We start from the raw sequence: 20892 nt of genomic DNA, 5'->3' as shown, positions 1-20892 counted from the left end.
CATCACCTGTCAATTTAAAAACCTATGGCCTATAGGAAAGGGTAGAAGAGAAGGTGGGACATCCGGGAGGCAGAAAGAATTCTGGGATAGAGCCAGGCACGGGAAGATTCACAGGGGAAGATGTGACGAGGGGGACACTTGGTGCCTGAGCCCAGGTAAGCAGCCATGTGGCAGAATGGATTATTACAGTTATGATCTAGTCAGAGAAGAGCCTAGCTATATGGCCAATTTATACTTTGAGTCTGGATCTTATTTCTGAGAGCACGGGGCTGGGAGGAAGAACCAGACCTAACTCACACAAGGACCAGTTTCACTCATCCTACTCGTAGGAGAGTCTCAGGTCTGTACTGCTGGAAGCCAAGAGAATCAGGAGCAGAAGGGGGGTGCTTACTGTGTGCCAGGCACCTGCCAGGTACTGGTGAACTCTGAAGTTAGGGAAGACTTCTGGGGGAGGGGGAGGGGGGAGGGGAAGCGGCGGGGGCAGCCTCCCTGCTCACAGGCCTCTGGACCACATCTCACAACTCTCGCTCCTTATACAAGCTAAAGATACCAACTGCCTTGAGCCAGCCTGCTCCCCAGTAAACCACCCCTCTATGGCTTGCATGGAGGTGAAGCCACCTATCATGCAATCATTGCTTGCACTACAGAACAAATTCACTCCCCTCCAAGTAGCCAGTTCCTCTGGGCATGGACGTTTGGGAGAGTCTCGTCTACTGCCTGCTGTGGTCTTCCTCCTGCCAGGAGCAGGTTAGAGGTCCCAGAGCTTAAATCCTGCCTCTGCCCCTATGTGACCTCATGCAGGCTACTTGCCTGGTATATATAATGTACTCTTAGATGAGGAATGTGAGACTTGGCCCTGACCATGGAGTGATGGCCACCACACTGCTCCTTAAGGTATACAAAGCCTATTACATATAGATCCTCGCTTGACTTGGTGCTGAGAAATGAACCTAAGGCCTCACGCATGCTCTAAAACTGAACGACACTATCTATCTATCATCTATCCATTTATTTTGGAGACAGGGTAGTAGATCACTCTGTCGCTCAGGCTGGCCTTAAGCTCACTGTGTAGCCAAGGACGGTCATGAACTTCTGACCCTCCTCCTACTTTTGCTATCATGCCTGATATCATGCAGTGCTAGGGATTGAACCCTGGGCCTCGCGCATGCTAGGTTAGCACTCTTCTAACGAGCAACCTGTCCAGTCATTACTTAGTTCTTACAGCTCTCCTGAAGTTCAGAGAGGGACAAGATGGCCTACATCACACAACGAATGAGTAGACCTACTAGGTCCAGTGCTCTCCAGCAGCTCAGGGTACTTCCTCTAAGGAAGGGGCTACAGTGGGAATTCAGAGCTTGATCCTGGTCAGTCCTGTGAAATAAAGAGGAGTACTCTTTCAAGAGCCTCTCTGAGCCACCGTGAAACTCTAACAGCATAAAAGATGCCTAAGGCATAAATTACCGGACAGGGCAATAGCCTGGGGGAACAGATAAAACCACTACAGGGAGTCCAGAGACTGGGCTCCAGTCCTGTCCCTCCATCCTGGCTCTGTGCTTGGATCGGCCTGGGTTTCCCCATCTGTCAAACACAGCACAAGGATTCCTGCCTCCTTCCCAATGCCAGTGCATACCTGCCAAACCTAGCTCCATCTTGCCTTCTGCCCAGACAGTCTGTGATCACTACCTCTGCCAGGAAGGCTCAAGAGGCCGCTGGGCACACAGCCCAGCCTGTCTCATGTTGCTCTCCAGCCAGGCCTGGACCTAGACCACACACAGGGAAGTATGTTGAAATAGACATGGAGGTCCTCGGGCATGGCAGTGCACACACATGCAGATGAGCATGCATGCGCAGAGATACACTCAGCCGCTTATACTCGCATGTGTGCCCCACACACACCAAGCCACACTGTGTACACACTGCAGCACACGGGCTGCATACCCACACACGCACAGGTGGCTTCCTGTGATGCTCACACACTACAGACAAATATGCAGAGATTTGCCTGCCTCTCCTGTGACAGCCAGATGGTGGGATTCTCCCATTGGGCTACCATTTAATGCTCTAATTAATTAAAAAAAAATCCTAGGCACCCAAGACCTGGATTTGTTCCAAATGTCTCAGGCATGGCCCAGCCATAGGCCAAGGGAGGCAGCAGGACTTAGGGTGAGGGGATGCACCTAACAGGGGCCCCACCCCTTACCTTGCCAAGAAGCAGGCAAGGGCCATCTGCTGCTACAACTCAAGCTGAGGAAAGATTACACTGTAACATTCCTGGATCTTCACCTGATGGGGGGGAGGGGGCTCTGTTTCTGCTGCGGGGGGGGGGGGGGGGGGCGCAGCAGAGGTCCCTTAGATTGCACAGCAACTTGAAATGTGTTCACCAACACCGAGGTGGACTGCAGGCTTAGAGGCAGATCCAAGGCTGTCTTTGCTGAGTCCTACTGCGCATAGAGCCTGCGTGCCTCCGTGGGAGGACTCTGAAGGGGATGTGTCTGTGCATGGCAGTCTGCTGTGAGCCAGGGGTGAGGCAGAGCTGAGGCACTGAGCAGAGGGGCTGCCAAGCTCCGTGCCCTGGGCTCCTGCACTCCAGTGAGGCAGTCAGCTGGAAGCAGTCAGGTGACCTGAATCTTCCAGGGAGCCGACTCCTCACCCTCCACACTCACGTGCACGTGTGCACACACACCACCACCACCACTGCACAGGCCATGAGGATGGAGGAGGGTACGGGTGAGTGGGGAAGAGCATCGTTCACCCTACAAACCTTTCCCAACGCGGCCTTTGCTTCTGAGACTTTGGGAAACACGTAGTAAATTTACCGCCTCACTTATGAGTAATCTGCTGTCAGGAACTCTGCGTAAGTGCAGGGCTGAATAACAAGGCTTAATTAACATGAATGTTGTGACAGATCTCAACCTGAGTGGGGAAACCCCTAGATCCTGTACCCAAGCCCCTGCTAGCTCTCGCCTCTCTCCTGCTCATGTGGGAGGTGAGAGGCTCCCCAGGGGCCTCAGGGATACTGATAGGCAAAATGAAGACTGTCTCTAACACAGGATTAGGGAGGAGATTGGGGTCTTGAAGGCAGAGAGAGAGGCAAAGAGAGAGAGAGAGAGAGAAGTCCAGGATGTCAGACACCTTGAGTATCCATTTCCAACAGTGCTGTCACACAGCCCTGAGAGCCAGACGCCAGGCCCCCAATCCTCTGTCCTTTCATATGCCCTATGACCTTAGGTGAGTTTCCCCACCTTTGGGTGCCGCATAGAGTAAGGCCACTAAGTAGCCCCTGTCCACTGTGCCCATCAGTTCTCAGTCCTCTGAGGAAGTGACCACTATGGCCCTGCGCAGACAGGACACCCTGACCCTAAGGGGGAAGCTGACCCAGTCAACTCCCATGCTATGTGACTGACTATGGTACAGTGGGTCACAGTATGGCAGAGTGAAGCGCCGGGGCCATCCATAACACTCACTGAAAAGAACACCTCCAAGAATCCAAAGAGCCACAGTTTTGGGGGGAAAGGTTAGGCCCTGGGGCTGTCTTGGGTTGTGTCTAGACCTAGCAACAGTGTTTGTGGAATGACTTGGTAAAAGACATGGAAGGAAGAAGGGTTAGTGGGCATTCCACTAGGGCAGCCCCGGAGCCTGTTTCTCAGCCACTGAGGCTGAACCAAGCTGCCGCAGCGGTACCCAGAGTACTCAGCCAGTGTCAGTCAGGCTGTGGGGAGCAGACAACAGTGCCTGCAAGTCCAGGAACAAGCATGTCCCTCACTCAGGATGCACACTATCTTCCACTCCCCTCAGCTGTCCAGCTGAGCTGGCTCGAGGCAGATGCACTGTAATTTACCATTAATGACTGTCATTATTAATAATAACGACGGGGCTGGAGAGATGGTTCAGTGATTAAGAGCACTGATTGCTCTCCTAGAGGTCCTGAGCTCCATTCCCAGCAACCACATGGTGACTCACAACCATCTGTAATGAGATCCGATGCCCTCTTCTGGTGTGTCTGAAGACAGCTACAGTGTAACTCATAAATACAATAAACCTTTAAAAATATATATTAATGAGAAGATGCCTAGGAGACCAGGGCCTTAGCCCTGCATACATCTTTGGTTATTTCAGACAAATCACCTATCAGTTTAAGGACCTTGGGTTCCATCCCAAAGTGGACTAACCACACACTGGCCTAACCACACACTGGCTTCAGAGACAGGAGGGGCCCTGAGCCCTAGGTCCTCAGTTCCAGATGTGAAAGTACACAGCTGGAACTTGGTGCTAGAGACCTGCTCGGGAATGAGCTAGAGGATAGACAGAGTCCAGAGCCTTATTAGGCCAGGGGCCCCCAACAAGCCCCAGCACACCCAACCCCTGCTCCAGGAGGCCCAGCCCCTTACCTTCTGAATGCACACCACACCCAAGTAAATCACTCATTACTTTCTACCTCACTCACCTCCTCTGTGAAGAAGGGATAAAGGCAGCGTGAGCTGAAAAGGCGCACGTGAGAATCGAATAGGTGAGACCCAATACAAGCTAAGGGCTTAATAGAGACCACAGCTTGGGGACCCAACCCTACAAGGGGTCACTAAGAAACTGGGAAGACTCAGGGGAGTCTCAGTGTTCACAGAAATGCTCTAAGTCAGGAAGACCAGCCAGAGGCCTTGGTGGACCCCAAGGAAGCCTGGGCTGCCTGAGGCCTCAGGACAAACAGAAAGAACATTCTGAGAGCTCAGGACTGCATAACGAAGGAGCAAGGCTCACCTCAGAAGCTCTGCAAGCTAAGAATTCATCCACCTACCCACCCACCTAGCTAACCCACCTACTAACCCACCTAGCTAACCCACCTACCCACCCACCTAGCTAACAAGTATCTCCTGGCCACTGTGTCCACTGGGGGTGGGAGAGAGCCATTCTTGCTTGTTGAAACCACCCTAAAGAAACAAGACACAACAAAGGAATCAGATCAAGCCCAGGTCAGGACTATCCACTCTTGGAATGTGTCAGGGTCTAGAAGGAATACAAGGGCAGGAAGGCAGCATGGTAAAATCCAGATGGCACACCTAGGGATGAGTGCTGGCCCAGAAGGCATCCTGCTTGCTCCCCCCACCCCTGCCCCGTGCTCTCTGTGATCCAAAGGCCTCCAGTCTCAGGCTCTTCCTTGACCACAGCTCAGTGCCAGTCCCCAGAGCCCCCTGCCCACTCCCAGCACCCAGTGAAGAAAGCTACATCTGTCCTTGGTGGGGAGGGCCAGGATCACAGCCTGTCAAGGCAGATGGCAGGCTCACCCTTTGCCCACTCTCCTGCCCCACAACATCCACGCGTAACCCACCCCCAAGTTCCTGGGGAACAGGCTCTGAGGAGGCCAGGCAGCCAGACCACCAGCTGCTTCCCCTCCCTACACAAACCATGGACACAAAGCACCCTCCCCCCAGCTCTGCTCGCCTGTGGTGACAGCCTCTTGGCACCAGCTCTCCCCTCCCTCCATCTGTCATGAATCGGTGCAGACAAACTGTGAGAACCAAAGAGGAAGTCAGTGGCAATGCTGTGTGGACCCCCTCCCCTCTCCCTGCCTTCCCAGCGCTCCCGTCCCCTCTCCATTCCTCCTGTACTTCCCCCTCATCTTCCATCTGTCTCCATGGTCCCTACAGATGAGGACATTGACAGAGAAGGTATGCAGAAAGGGTGAGGACAGGCTACTCGGCAACACCCCTGACAGGCACCATGGCCATAGCATAGCCACCCTCTTGTCTTCCCTTCTCCCTAGCCATCAAGAGATGCTGAGATCGAGAGCTCAGTGTTCCCATCTGTATAATGGGTATTATAATTTCTTACCAGCCCCAAGGGCTGTCATGAGCTTCAAGACCACACATGGAAAGGGCTTTTGTTCCACTGTGAAGCTTCATAGGAGACAGATGGCCTGTGTCTTTGTTTGGCATTGTCTAGGGTTTCAGTGCTGCCTTCCCCTGGGAGTCATGAGGCCACAGCAGGATTTGATGGATAAATGTCCTGCAGAGTACCCATAGCAAGAAGATCACAGGTAGACCATTCAGGGCTACAGAGTCTCCCCATAATTTTGAGAGGTGAGCAGGGTAAGGGTGAAGAAACCAAATAGCCATCATATGCTGTGCTGGAGGCAGACTGTGTATCAGTACCTGGGAGTCCTGGTCCCCTACACAGCACCCAGGATGCCCAACCATGCCTAACTTCCCACTAGGCTCTTAGCCTCTCTGCACTCTCCAAAATGTGGAGTAGAGAGCAGCAATTTGGTTTTCAAGTGAGCCATGACCAACTGGCTTCCCAAGTACCTGGGGAACCCCTGCTATTGGGCTCCAGGAGTGGGGAGCAGCAGTCAGGACTTGTGGGGGTGCGGGAAGGCTGGTCCAGTGTCCAGAGGAGTGGGGGCTTGCTTCCTGAGATGCGAGACGTTTATTTTTAACCCTGAGACGGTTCTGAGCAGACCAGAATGAGTGAGTCACCCTTGTGTAGGGTGGCACTTGGCAGTGACAAGCAACAGGCAAACATAATTTTCACTGGAAAAGCAAGCAGCCTGCTGGCTGGTCCCTCCTGTGAGAGTCCCTGTGCAGAGGAAACTCTGGTCTGACCCAGCCACAACATATAGGGGAAGGCCATGGGTCCTCCATCACAACATATAGGGAAGGTCATGGGTCCTCCATCACAACATATAGGGGAAGGTCATGGGTCCTCCATCACAACATATAGGGGAAGGTCATGGGTCCTCTACCACAACATATAGGGAGGAGGTCAGTGGCAGAGGCTGAGGTTCTGAGGAGATAACACATAGAACAGGAGCCAGTAGCCCTGGGGTAGGGCCACATAACCAAACTCAGGGAACATTGGAGGGAGAAACACAGGGCTCTAGTCTTCTTCACGCTTCCCTGGAACTCTCAGTAATCCTAAGCCTAACTTCAAGTGCCAAGAGAGCAGACAGACTGCAGGAGGTAGACAGCACAGGGTACATGCACGGCCCAGGGTCACCCTCCACTCACCCTGATTCTCTCTTCCACCACAGGCCTTCCCCTGCCCCTGCTCCCACGGGTCACATACACACTGTGAACCATAGATTATTATTAGACCATCATAGAGCAACAAGGACAGGAATGGAGAGAAACCTGCAAGGCGAGAAGTGTGTCAGAGGAGCACCCTGGAAACGGTGGGTCTACCAGTAAAGCAGGGATGGACTTCATGGGCGAGAGGGAAGAGCTTTTCACAGGGAGATGGCTGGAGCACAGGCCTGGGGGTTGGGGCAGGATGGAGACCTGAGGCCACAGAGGAGGCAGGTGCATGGTAAGTTGCAACTGGCTCTGAACATCCTCTGAGGAGGCTGCCATCTCTAAGGCAGGCAAGGAAGAGGACAGCCTTGTCCCTTTCAGAGTGCCCCTGCAAAGCAGAGGTTAGATAGGAGGCAGAAGACCGAATTCAAGGACATTACTTCCATGGAGTCTGGGAGGGTGAGTGTACTGGGGGCGGACATGAACTGACAGGTGGCAGACGTTGGGGGGAAGAATCTGGGGTACCACAACAAATGAGGATGCAGGGAATGGAGATTTCCAGCTGGAGCGCCACACTCACATAACTGTACCATGGCTGTCACAGACCTGGGCACTGCTACCCAGGAAGCTAAACCTTCTGTAGGATGTCACCTTGGCCTCCAGACAAGGCACATCTGTCCTCAGGAAGTCAGTCACGTTACAGGAGGCAGGCATGCCAACGGCATCTGAGGATGTGCGGCCTGTGGGCCCCTCACTGAGGTCAAAGAGCTGGAGACCTTCAAGTAGGGTGAGCCTCCCTGCACTGGGGCAATGGTAGGGTGGAGAGGAAGGGATCCAGACAGGGCTTGAGACAGGTGGGAGCAGCCTCTGGAAGCAGAGGCTCCTAAATCGGCTAGACGCAGAAGGCAGGCAGGGGCGGGGGACTGACTGAAAACACCGTCTTGGCAGAGAGAGTAGTGGGCAGTCAGCGAGTTTTCTGTTTCAGGAGGTGTTAGACCCTACCCCTGGCTGCTGAGAGATTCCTATATGTGCTGGCCAGAGGCTGCTTCACCACCCAAGGGCCAAAGCTTGCTCGGGACTTTCATAGGGACATCTCTCTGAGGCCAGGCATAGAGGCCTTCAGCAGTGCACGAAAGAACAACTTGGGCCTCTCTCTTCAACCTTCCCCATTCCCAAGGATAGAATGCTGAGGCCGGGCAGGGGACAGAGGACGGAGGTGAGGCAGCCCTTCAGCCCTGCCTGTCACACTCTGTATCACAGGCCAGTGTCCTCTCTAAGGGCCCAGTGTCCTTCCCTTCCTGGGCACATCCAGAGTTAGGGCCAGACGTGTAACCTCCTCTGCACACCACCCTCTGTGGGTCCCTGAGGCTCTGCACTCATTTCTTAACAAGGTTCCTGGAAGGACTCCCTCTAAACTGGGCCAGTAAGTTCCAGCCAGGGCCACAAGGATTTGGAGTACTAAAGACTCTTTCTGGGGGCTTCCTGGCTCCTCCCACCCCATTCAACAGTGGTACGGGAGGCAGGCACTCTCTCTCAGGCACAGGATAAAAACAGGTTTAAAAGATGTCAAGGCTTGTTCCTGTTGCTTCTGCTTCTATAAGAGATCCCACTGTCACCCAGAGGTAGTTCATGACAGGTTCCACTCCTGATGGCTGGACTTCCCAGAGAGATTAGGCAATTTGCCCAGAGTTGCTCAGATACAAAGTGTCGAAGGTTGGACTTGGCCTCACTAGTGAGTTGAAGCCCTGAGAAGGATTTTCACACCTGGGCTCCCGACTGGGCCATGAGCTAAGCTGAGACTGCTAGGCAGGGCTACTTAGGAGCTGGGGCTGCAGTTCAATTGCTGCCCATAGTGGCTCAAATACTGGTCTGTGAAACTCTCCCAAGGGAGGGCCATAGCTTTACCAGTTAAGTCACAAGAAAGGGCAGCTTCCTGGGTCTTAGGGTGGGGCTGAGACCCGGGGGTTGAGGAGGAGCTTGCAACATAGTCTGGTTCTCTAGCAGCAACAAGGGTTCAGGCCTAGGTTTTTGGAGAGAGAAGTCAGCACAGAACTTAGGGGCAGGAAAGACCCAGGCCACCGAGAAAGAAGGAAAGGCAAAAAGTGGACTCATGACTGAAGTCCACACGTGTGACCTCCAACCCATGGTGTATACTCATGGGACCACACTGTTTCTGGTGCTTTCCACGAGATAGGCATTACTTAATCCCTACATGGGACAGTCTGGGGTTCACGTTCAAGGGACTTACCCAGGGCCGAGGCTGGAACCAGCTGACAGTGCAAACCATGATGGCTCTAGGACCAGCTGGATCAGTCCTTACCAGGGATGTACACAGGTGAGGCTGGCCACTGGAGGAGACAGACAGCCTTTCACCGGCAGCCAATACAAAGGCCACTCTGGCTAGCTCACAAGCATGAAGTCACCCCAGGAGTGAAAGTACACAGGCAGAAAGAGCTCCAAGTAGGGATGGAGGAGGTGGCTCAGTAGGCAAGACACTTGCTGTAGAAGCACCAAGACCCACTGGAACCCCCCCCCCAAAAAAAAAGCTGGCCGTGGAAGCACGTCATGGAGCCTGTAACCCCAGCACTGGGGCAGAAGCAGACAGACCCAGGCGCTCGCTAGTCAACCAGTCTAACCATAACAGTGAGTGTCAGCTCTGAAGGGAAGAAGAGCAACAGAGGAAGTCAACCAATATTAATGTCTGCATTAACACACATACATACCACACCACATACATATACACTCCCCAATACACACCACACTCATACCACATACACATCACACACACATATACATACCTCATACACACCACCCACGTAATACACAAACCCCTCACACATACATACATACCACACCACACACACCCACATAAACACCATACACATACCACACACATATATACTTACCACATACACACGTATCACACACACATACACACACCACATACACACACACACACACACACACACACATATATATATATATATACACACACACACATACCACATATACATCACACACACATATACTTACCATACACACATACACTTTCCACATACACACACACACACACACACACACACACACACACACACACACACACACACGCTGTTGACATGGTTTCCTCTTTTTGTGTAAGTCCAGACCATGTCCCTTCAGGGTTAGGGCAGAGCCTCTAGGGTCCACAGGGTTGGCTCTCGCAGCTCCCCATTCTGTGTCTGGATGTGAGCCTCCTTGAAGCCTCCATACTCAGGACCTGACTCTGGTGAACTCCAGCTTCTATGAACTTCCTGAATTTCAGGGAAAACAGCAGAATCCTAGAGGATTTGTGCTGAGTATGGCCTAGAGGTACCCCACTTCCAAAGAGAAGATTCCCCCAAGAGGTTCACGGACCTGCCACGTGGCCACTTGGCGAGATGGGCCTGCAGCCTGGCCCCCAGCTGTGGATAGCTACCTCAGTCCTCAGAGAGGAGCCAGACAGCACATCGCAGGCTGCGGCCCAGGCTGTGGCCCAGGCTGCAGAGGCACAGGACAGGCTAGGAACAGATTGCTGGCGCCTGTCTAGTTACAAATAAATCCCAGACACAACAGCCTGGGGGGGTGGGGTTCCTTGGTTTGGGCCACCTTGGCAGGGGTAGAAGGAAGAGTGTCACCTTGGTTTGTCCAGAATGCCCACTTCACTCCTGGTTATAGTCAAAAGAAGGGACTTTTTTTAAATAAAAAATTTTATACACTATATTTTGACATACTCTTTTCCCTTCCCCTGATCCCTTCCCAGATCCTTGCCATCTCCCTACTCACACAATGTCATGTCCTTTCTGTCTCTAGAACAGAAAAAAAAAAAAAAAAAAAAAACCCTGGGCTTTAAGGATGATGGGCAGCAGATGGTAGACCAAGGTCTAGGAAGTGGGCATGGAGGGGGCTGGTTTGAATGTCCCTGGATTCAGGCCATCAGGAAAGCCCACGCTGCCTCCAGCCACTCAGCCAGGTACCTTAACCTGGGCCTGGTGGGACCTTCCTGCCTCTCATCAGCTGCCATGTCCCTGATATCCCCCTGGACCCACTGTGAACCCAGGGTAAACTAGCTCCTGGGGCCACCTAGAAGATGCCCTGGGCTCCACAGCAGTCAGGATGGGAGTGACCGCTGAGGCACTATTGCAGCCTGGCCCCTCCTTCCCTCCGGGCAGCTGACCTACATCTAACTCTCCTGCTGTTCTCCCAGCGGCTGCCCTCTTGCTGCGCCCTTGGCGGAGGACAGCTGACGTATGCAGGAATCACGTGTTCAGGAAGGTCTGGGGATGTTCACCCACTGGTCTTCACACCTCCATGCTGTGGCTGCTTCAGGACGGCATGAGGGGCAGACAAGCCTCGAGCCTCTCTGTCTGTTCTCTTCCCTCCATCACCGTACTTATCCAACCCAGCCAGGAGCACGCAGAGGGGAAAAAGAAGTCTGCGCCTTGCGGCTGAGTTCTGGACCCTAAAATGCCCAACTGCTCTCTCTACAGGCCCAGACCCATATCTAGCTCAGGGTAGTCTCCCATCCTCCCAGGCTTGCTCCAGCCCTGAGCTCAGACCCAGGCAGGAGTTTGATGCTCAGAGGGCCCTGAAGTGCTGATAAAGCAAGGACCAATGAATGAAGAGAGAAATGAAGTTCAGATGGGGAAGCCACTTGTCCAAGTCACACAGCCAGTTTGGGAAAGAAACAGAATAATCATTGCAAAGCTAAGAGGGAGATGGGTTCTACTAATGTGTTGAGACAAATGAAGCAATCGTTTGGTTATATTGTGGGTTTTTTTGGTGGCTAAGTGTCCTTGGGCCAGGACACAGTTGCCCTTTATCTCTGCTCTGTGCGACCCAGATATGGCTACTTTGTCTGTGTCATTGGGGCTGGGACAAGATGGCCCTGTGCTTAGGATCCTGTGGGCTGGCTGGACACCAGGGCCATTAGGGCATACAGGGGTGTTCCTAAGATGACGTCATCTTTTGTTGTTTGTCTCAGTATTATGTATTTTGCTTTGTTTTTGTTTTTAGTTAGAGTCTAGCTATAAAGACCAAAGAATTTAGTAATGTATGTTACTGGCATGGGACACTGTATATGATGAGAAAATGATCTGAATAACAGGACCTCATTTTTCTTTTAGAGAATTACTTCCGTGTAATCAGAAAAGGCTATTTCTGTAAGGAAAAATAAAAACGAATAAACAGAATCAACTGAAGCTGTGGCTCCAGAACTTCCAGTAACAGAGGAAGTCCTGTGAGGCTCCTTAGCCTGAAATTCCTCTTCAGGGCAGTGGGACCTATGCACTGCCTTCGTCGGCCGCCCAGGTGCGTGTCTATGGGGCAGTACTGAGTGTGACAGGCTGGTGACAGGAAACTGATAGAGTAATGGGGGTGAAGTTCCTTGTAGGACGGTCAGGCCAGTGTCCGGGGTACCGCCGGGGGCCACAGGACCACTCCCATGGCTTTGGTGGGTGCAGTTTCCCAGGAAGACTTTTGCCTGTTTGTCCTGCCATGTTCTAGAAGGCAGTGTTTGGGGCTGGAGAGACAGCTCAGCAGTTAAGAGCATGTGTTCCTCTTGTCAAGGACCCAGGTTTGATTCCCAGCACCCACATGGTGGTTCACAATCACCCATAACTCCAATTCCAAGAGATGTAACACCCTCTTCTTACCCCCACAGGCCCTAGGCACTCGTATGGTATATACATATATACAGGCAAAAGATTCATACACACAAAATTAATAAACCCTGAAGATTGTAGGCAGAGGCAGTAAGGGGTCATGGGAACTGGGTGGACGGTGCTGGGTCACTTAGTCATCAGGACATTCAAGAGTCCTGATAGGATCTCAGAGTCCATACTCCCAAGGCCCAACTCTCCTAGCTATGGGTCCCGGACTGGCCCCCACTGAACAGAGGCCACCAGAATGGTGGTGAGAAGCATAGAGTTGGTACTGAGCAGAGTCCCCCTATAGGCACCTTCTCTTCTCCCCTAAGCTCTTCTTGGGCCTTTCCAGCCCCAGGGTGGGTGACATAGCAGCTTGTAGCAGGAGAAACAGCTGCAACCAGGGGTCCTTCCTGATTGATGGCCAAGGGCACCCCAGGGCTAGTATTGCTCAGGAGGGAGCCAGCACACCCTATGACAAGGACTGACCGAGTACCTAGAATACTTGGAAAGGGAAGCTGGGGCACACCTAAGGGATCCGACACGCTCTCCTGACTGATGTGTGTGAACTGGACTCCTCCTTCCGGCTACAGCAGACCCCACAGCCAGAAGGAAGTCCAACCCCTGACCAGTCAGCTAACTTAGGGCAAGCAACTTTGGTTCTCCGCGTTGTCTTCTACAACATGCAATCTCATACTGCCAGGCCTTGCCTAGAGGCCTTGTGTTAAGTAAGACCCAGCAAAGAGCACTCAGGAAGCCATGGACACAGAACAAATCACTTTACCATGCTTGCCAGACATCCTGAGAGGCCAGGTAGGGCCCAGCCAGGACAGTATATGCCTGCAGTCCCCAATACCAGAGCCCAAAGCTCTGGGGTGTGGCAGGCATGTTTATGTCCCTTAGCTAGACACAGAACAGAGGCACGGCGGGTGGGTGTGCAAGAGTGGGAGGGGGTATGTCTGCTTTTCTTCCTCCAGGCCCACTCAGGAGCGGAACACCCTGCTCCTGAGAATGGGCCCTGACGGCACCAGAGGTCTGGCAGCCAGGAGGCAGAGTCCAGGTGAAGCTGTGACAACGAGCTGACATTGCTTTCCAGGGCCACTGTCAGGTTCTCCTTTCTCAATGGCACAGCTAACAAAAGCCCACCAGTCTAGGAGAGGGGGCCTGCGTTGGGACTCCATGGGGTCTCCAGAGACGATCCCTTCCAGGCCCACTCCCCAGGACAGAAACTTTTACCACAGGGAGACAAGCCTGGGCAATGTGTCCTTTGACCCCAACAGAGTGGACAGACCTGAGAGAGAAGCTGATTTGCATTTGTAATCATAGCACTCAGGTGGCTGAGGCAGGAGGATTATTGTGAATTCAAGATCAGCCTGGTCTACAGAGTGAGACCATGTCTCAAGAGGAATAAATATGAAAAGGGACATTAGTAGGGACAGGAGAGAGGGAGGGAGGGAGGGAGGAAGGGAGGGAGGGAGGGGGGAGCTAAGGCAGTCATTTTTACATGGCAGAGCTCCAGCCCAGAAGCACCAGGCCATATGCAGCACACAGCCATTTCTCTCTAAGCCTCTGTTTCCTCTTTTAAAACAGGAATAAGAATTAAACAGAGATAAGAAGAGCTGAAGAAAATAAACTGCCCAACACACCCACAGGCCAGTAGCCAGTACCTGTTGCTGGAGATCTCCAGAGGAAGGTATCTGTTCTGGAGTCCCTGATGCCAAGCACAGGGCTAGCAGTAAGAAAGAGTCTGAGAGGACAGTGTAAGGAAAGGTACCCTGGGAGAGGTGGCGCCTGCACCTCCAGAGACCCAGCCACTTTCCTGGAACAATGAGGGCCTTGGAGACATGACCATTCACCCTGGGCCAGGAGAACGCCACCTGACTATACCCTGAAGGGGTGTTTGTTCCACCAGCTCTCTGGGACCTGTTCTTCCTCTATCCCTGAGGTCCCTCGGATTCACCTGCTACCTCATTCTCCGAGGAGGAAAGCTGTCAGTCAGCAGCAGCAGCAGCAGCAAGGGGGGGGGGATGGTGAGGGGGGAGACACAGCCATGAGCCAGCTACAGCCTTGGAAACTGAGGGGACTCTCACCCAGGAGGGGCCATGGAAAGCCCAAGAGAGAGCCTTCAGCACCCTCAAGTCCTGCTGGAAGAATCCAGCGGCACAGACGGCTAGTCAAGCCTGGAGCCTGTGGCAGTGTCACGGTATAACAGACTCAGCTAGAAAGAGAGAAGTAAGAGGCTGCCCACCAGGATCTGCCCCTCCCAGCCCCAGCCTACTTTCAGAGACCAGCCACATCTGTAAGATTCATTTCTTCCCCAGCCCTCCCTGAATACGTTCTGCACCTCTAGGTATCCTTGAAGCCACCTCCGTTGTGGCTGTACCATCATGCACTACCTGAAGCCACACATACCACCACCACCACCACCCCTACTGGAGCCACACCCCCTGCTGGAGCCACACCCCCTACTGGAGCCACACCCCCTGCTGGAGCCTTCAGAAACTCTTGTTGTGGAGTAGGGTTTGGGTGGCTGCTGTAGTAGCAACCTTAGAGGTGTTCAGCTGAGTTTCGCCCACCATGCTACCCACTGCCACCCATCATTCGCCTCCTGCTCACTGAGCACATTTCAGTTTACCACACATCTCTAAGAAGGAGACACTATTGTCACCAGGGCCATTCAGCCAGAAGGGGACAGCTGAGTTTATCTGATTCAGGGCTGCACAGAGTTGGGATTTCAGTATTCCTGAAGTCCCTTACCTCAGCCTGAGGGAACAGAGGCACCTTCTTCAAAGAGAAAGTCCTCATCTCAGCGGTTCTCAACCTTCCTAATGCTGCAACCCTTTAATAGAGTTCCTCATATAATTACAATATTATTTATTATACATTATGATATTACAAAATTATGTTGTAACTGCTTCATAACTGTAATTTGCTACTGCTATGAAATATAATGTAAATATCTGATATGCAGAATATCAGATCCGTGACTCCCCCCCCCATGGGGTCATGACCCACAGGTTGAGAACCACAGGGAACGCAGGGAGCATGGGCGGGAACAGTGTCCTGAGAAAGCAAGCAGCACACACAAAGGCCTGGAGGTGAGAAGCAGAAGGCAGGTGACGGAGCTGCAGCGGTGGCGGGGCTCAGAGAAGGACGCAGGAAAAGGCTGGAGGGCAGCGGGCACAAGGAACAAAGAAGTCACAGCACAGGCTCCATCCTCAGGTGGCACAACAGCTGAGACAGGAAAGCCAAGGTTCAGAGAAGAACAGCTCTTTGTCAATGATGTCATCTATCCAAAGGGACAATGAAGCTGGGCCTGGTGTCTTGGTTAACTGTACCCCACAGCCAAATGTGTGCTACATCACAAGCCAGGACCTGTAGCCAAACTGTCATCATTCATAAGGCCACCACCAGGCAAGCTCTGGAATCCCTGTGGCCTGGCCAGGACCATCTAGTGGGCCTGAAGCCTGGGAGGCTGGGCTATAGCAGCTCTTCACTGAGTGGGATGGATGGATGGCGGCAGAGAGCTAAGGCAAGGGAAAAGCAGGTGAGTACAGAGAAGGAGCTTCCTGATCCAATCTCCCACAAAACAGTCCAGCACTCCAGGAGCTGGGGCAGTCGGGAGTCTCACACACCTCAGGATGAGAAATGGAGGCCTGGGGGGGGCCTGTGCAGGCTCCGTGGCTGCATGCCTGAATGCACACTGAAGCAATTTTACTTAAACACACTGTTCCTTACCCCCTCTGAGCTTCTACAAGGTGGAGATGGCTCAGGCCTCCCAGGCTCAACCATCTTATAGACTGAGGAGCACCGGCAGAGAGAGGCACATGGCCCGGGCTAGCTGCCTGGAGTTCCCGAATGCTTGACAAGTGTGAATAGGTGCTGTGTTTGATGGTCCAGGAGCAAAGGCCTGGCCAGCGACCAGAATCCCCACCTCTGCTCCCAGACGCCAGAAAGCAACAGGAAACCCAGGCCTACGTGAACCCACAGGCTGGAGTCCCACCCAACTTCCCCTGGCTGGAGCCCTAGGGCGACAGACCCTTCCTCCGCTTTGAAGGCACCTTGGGAACTGAAGCTCCAGTGTGCTTCCCTTCCCTAGCCCGCCAGCTGTGGGCCAAGAACCCTCCCTGAAGCTAAAGATCAAGACCTCAGTGTGAGTTCCAGAGCCAAGGACAAGCTGTATGACTTGAGTCGGGTTACCTCTCTGAGAACTGGTGGTGACCTCTGTAGCATGAGGTCTGTCCCACCTTTTGTGTTTGTTGAGACAGGGTCTCACTATGTAGCATTAGTGGGACTGAAACTCACTGTGTAGACCAGGCTGGTCTCAAACTCAAAGACATCCTTTTGCCTCTGCCTCCCAACTGCTGTGATTAAAGGCACGCCCCACTGTACCCCACCTGTGTCCCTTATTTTATGATGACAAGTCTCAAGTGACTCTTCTAGGGATGAGCTCTGCAGTAGCCTTCTATAGGAAGCCTGTCTCAGTCTCCTCAGTGCAAAAGCTCCCTCCTTCCCTTCAGCTCCCTCATACTTGGGCTGCATCAGACACTTGGGTTCATTGTGCCTACACTGGACAGTTTCATACATTACAACTCTTCCCCCCACTCTGTTTTGCAGCCTAAGGGCAAAGAGAGGCTGAGCAACCAGGCCCCCTGTGGACAGAGCAGAGTGAAGTATCAGGGGTGGGGTGAGTCTGAGCAGGTGGCCCGGAATGGTGTGTCCTCAGTGTGTGTCTCTGTGTGCCCACAGAGGCCACAAGAGGGAGTCAGATCAGTTGTGAGATGCTGGGCGTGGGTGTAGATGCTTGGAACTCAACTCTGGTCCTCTGCAAGAGCACTAAGTATTTTAACTGCTGAGCTATCTCTCCAGTTCTGGGGAGAAGAATTTCCAAATACCTTCCCCTCCCCTTCTTGCCAGTCCCACGAGACTTCCTGTGATCTAATATAGAACAGAGATGGAGACAGGCATCCTGGCGGGAGCCCGAGGAAGCAAGCTCAGGGAGTCAAGCCGTGTGCAACATACGTTCTTCTCCACACCACGGGCACCATGAACATCTGCCCAGAACCCTGCCTCATCCATTTCAAACCAAAGCAGCTGCCCGACTGCCTCAAAGATCTCCTAATCCCATCTCAGGTTACCAGCCACCTATGCACCTTCATAAGTGAAGAGCAGAAGGCCCTCCTGTCCACACCACACTCCCTTCTACATCAACTCATGCCCTGAGCTAACAGGCAGGCAGAGATCTTGACCAAGTTCTGCCATCCATCCTGCCTATGCTGTGTGACCTTCGGTAAAACACAACACCACCCCATCTCTCTGAGCCACTATCTCTACCTACAAAATGACAATCACACTCACAAGACTAGTGTTTTAAAGACCTAAGGGGATACGATACAAGGTTTCTATTTCTGCACCCTGTCCTGTGTGCACCCCTCTAAGAAAACCAGAACAACTCCTAGGCATGAAATCCCCTCTTGATATTTTACCCAACCACAGCCATAGCATAGAACAAGGATTAGGCTAAGAACTCTGGTAGAAGATGCCTAAGACCAGGCTTCCACTTGGCAACTCAGTAGCCACAGAGCAGGTAACTCAACCCTGGAGCCTGTTTTCATCTGTAGCATAAACCTCTGTGAAGAGTGTTAGTCCACCACAGGCTGTAGTTACAACTCAAATGGGAAACTGAGGCAGTCAGGCTCTGATGCCCGAAAGTCTGGTCTAAGCTAGACCAGAGAGAACTGCCAGGCTGACCAGCAAGTGAACAGTCAAAAGAACTCAAGGAAGATCTCTGCTTGCCTGTGAGCTCCATGAGAACCAATAAGACGGCTGGGCGGGTGGAGGCATCGCAGACAAGCTGGAGGATGCTAAGTTGGAGGCAGAGACCCAACAAAGTAGGAGAGAATTGACTCCCGAAAGTTTTACTCTTATCTTCACATACATGCTTTACAAATGTACCCCACCCCAAAAAAATGTTAAACCAGGAAGCCTCAAGGACTTAACAGACTGCTCCCGAGTTGTTGCTCAGCCTCCCGTTCCTGAATGCTTGGTGTGTGCCCACCTGGTGTCCTCCACATTCTGTCACTGTGTTCCGACACTGCAGAGCCGGCCGGCCTGATCCTGTACACCTAACATCGGCAGGCAGACAGCAGGCCTCTGTAATGACAACTGAAAGGCCTCCTAGGAAGACGTGGCTAGAAGAGTGTAGGTTCTTGGTACCAGGAACTAAATTCCTTTCACAGCAGAGAACGCCTGCTGACTCCATTGCCGCTGGCCCCAAAGACACCCCTCACGCGCCCGCACAAGGGGGAACTTCCACCGGTTGCACAGGGTGTACAAAGGCCACGCTCAGCAAAGGCAGTGGGGTTAGCATTTGGCCTGCCTTCACTGCCGTTGCTCCGGTGGCTTCCAGGAAACACACTCTTCCTCCTGAGCCCCTCCTTGCTGTTGGCCCCATGACTCACACCCAGACTAGGCTGGCAGGAGGAAAACGCTCTCTGAAGGGTGACTCGGCAGAAAGGCAGCAGACTGTGACCAGGACCTGAGCCTACCACCCGGAGGATGCGCGCGGGGGTGCGGCCGGGGCGGGCCAGGGCAGGGCCTAGAGCCCTTTACAGCACACCGTCAGCCCCAGGATTGGCCGCTCCGGCCACAGGCCTATGGGGTGGTCCTTGCGCAGCCAATCAGTGGCCCCGGGGAGCCCATTCATTCATAAAACCGAGCAAGGAAAAGCCCCTCGTGGCCCGAGCTGCGTGGAACTTTGAAGTGCGCGCTCCCAGTGAGGCCCAGATTGGGGATCCGATCCATAGAGCTAAGAGGTGTGCAGGGGCTGCCGCGTCCACGCCCACAGTCTCGGGCTAGTAGCTTCAGCAAGCCGCGCTGGGCTCCACCCTAAGCAGGACACGCCTGCCACCCAGCTCCCGCCGACAGCTGAGCCACCCATCCCAGAACAAGGCCGCCAGCCTGGGGCAGGTGGCCCCATGACGGATGCAGCCACGTGCGCAGCGGAGCATGATCCCCCCCCCCCCCCGTTTCCCCTCCCCTGGTCGCCGCGACTCACGGCAGTCGTCCTCGTCGCTGTTGTCCGAGCAGTCGTTGTCCTCATCGCATCTCCACACCAAGGGAATGCAGCGCTCGTTCCGACACCGAAACTGGTCCTCTTCACACTCCTTGACTGGCCCTGCGGGGGTTGGGGGCGGTGAGCTGGGTCACTGCACAGGAGCCCGCTCCCCACCCTGCAGCCCTGGCTGCCGAGAAGTCCAGCGGGTATGGGAAAGGGGGAGATATCGGTGAGCTCTGGATCTCCAAGCACCTTAATTCCGAGAAAGGACAGGATGCCACGGGTCCTCCACTGCAGGACCGACTGATGGCACAGCGAGACCCGACAAGCGCTTAACGGCCCGTGGCTATACCCCGCCTTCAGACACATTCACCCTTACACACAACGCCAAGTCAGGTCCACACAAACCTAGTCTGCGGGAAGCCCCGCACACTGGCGACACGCACCCGGTGCAGGGGCTCAGTCCCTTCACAACCTGTCAGTCTCCTCGGCCCACAGGGGTCCCCGGAAACGCATTGTCAGAAAAGACTGTACCACTTCGCTCATCGCCGCTATGGAGCGCGCGTGTCAAATTAAACCAAACCCCAGACCCTGAAGGACTACCCCCCGCAAAGTTCACGGGCCGGGGGGGGGGTGCCCGGCGCCCATCCCCCATTAAGAGGGTGCCCGGAGCTGGGGTAGAGCTTCGGTAACCAAAACCGTGGGGGTAGCGGGGAGGAGGTCCAAGGCAAATCCAGGGAGCTAGGGTCCCCGGAGCCTCTCTATCGGGACCTCGCCGTACAGCAACCCCCACCGCCGGCCGCGCTTTGTTGGTTGGCGGCTGCGAGCCGGCCCGGGAAGCGCCGTACGCACCTTGGCCGCCCGGCAGCGGATCCGCTGCGGAGAGATGCTGAAGCTGCAGCAGCAGCAACAGCAACAGCGCCAGCGGCCGGAGCGCGCCCAGTTCTGGGCGGCCCATAGCGGGCCCGGGGCTCCGGCCGCCGCGCCCCGAGACCCCCGCGCCGCCGCCGCGCCTCAGCCCGCCAAGTCCTTGCCGCGGCGCCGGGGCTGCCGCTGCCGCCGCCGCCACCACCACCGCTGCCGCCCGCCCCGGCTCCCCGGCTGCATTTCAAGCAGGTTCGGTGACGCTCGGCGGCGGGGCGGGCTCAGGCTGGGCGCGCGGCCCCGGCCCTGG

The 20892-nt window shown here is 54.1% G+C and overlaps 1 protein-coding gene and 1 long non-coding RNA gene across 23 annotated transcripts in view; one reads left to right on the top strand and one right to left on the bottom strand.

The window, feature by feature from the left end:
* Nucleotides 1-20889, bottom strand: part of Lrp8 (low density lipoprotein receptor-related protein 8, apolipoprotein e receptor) — a 74641-nt gene extending 53752 nt beyond the window's left edge. For 16 of the 21 annotated variants that reach the window (XM_011240454.3, XM_011240461.3, XM_011240456.3 and 13 more), the window contains exons 1-2: nucleotides 20571-20889; nucleotides 19719-19838 (exon numbers count right to left, since the gene is read on the bottom strand). In XM_011240454.3, coding sequence (XP_011238756.1) covers nucleotides 19719-19838; nucleotides 20571-20676 — 226 coding nt within the window. In that variant the 5' untranslated portion in view covers nucleotides 20677-20889. Of the gene's footprint in view, nucleotides 1-19718; nucleotides 19839-19970; nucleotides 20205-20570 lie in introns of those variants that run through there. The other 5 variants (NR_033496.1, NM_053073.3, NM_001080926.1 and 2 more) reach the window with 3 other exon arrangements.
* Nucleotides 67-17056, top strand: Lrp8os2 (low density lipoprotein receptor-related protein 8, apolipoprotein e receptor, opposite strand 2). 2 transcript variants are annotated; one of them, NR_151514.1, is made up of 3 exons: nucleotides 67-155; nucleotides 12143-12326; nucleotides 14252-17056. It is a non-coding gene; the product is annotated as a low density lipoprotein receptor-related protein 8, apolipoprotein e receptor, opposite strand 2 (long non-coding RNA). The 2 variants fall into 2 exon arrangements; NR_151515.1 differs by lacking the exon at nucleotides 12143-12326.
* Nucleotides 20890-20892: the final 3 nt, after the last annotated feature.

The sequence above is a fragment of the Mus musculus genome, chromosome 4 (genome assembly GCF_000001635.26).
Source record: "Mus musculus strain C57BL/6J chromosome 4, GRCm38.p6 C57BL/6J".
Lineage (NCBI taxonomy): Eukaryota > Metazoa > Chordata > Mammalia > Rodentia > Muridae > Mus > Mus musculus.
This window is presented reverse-complemented; position numbering and strand designations above follow the sequence as displayed.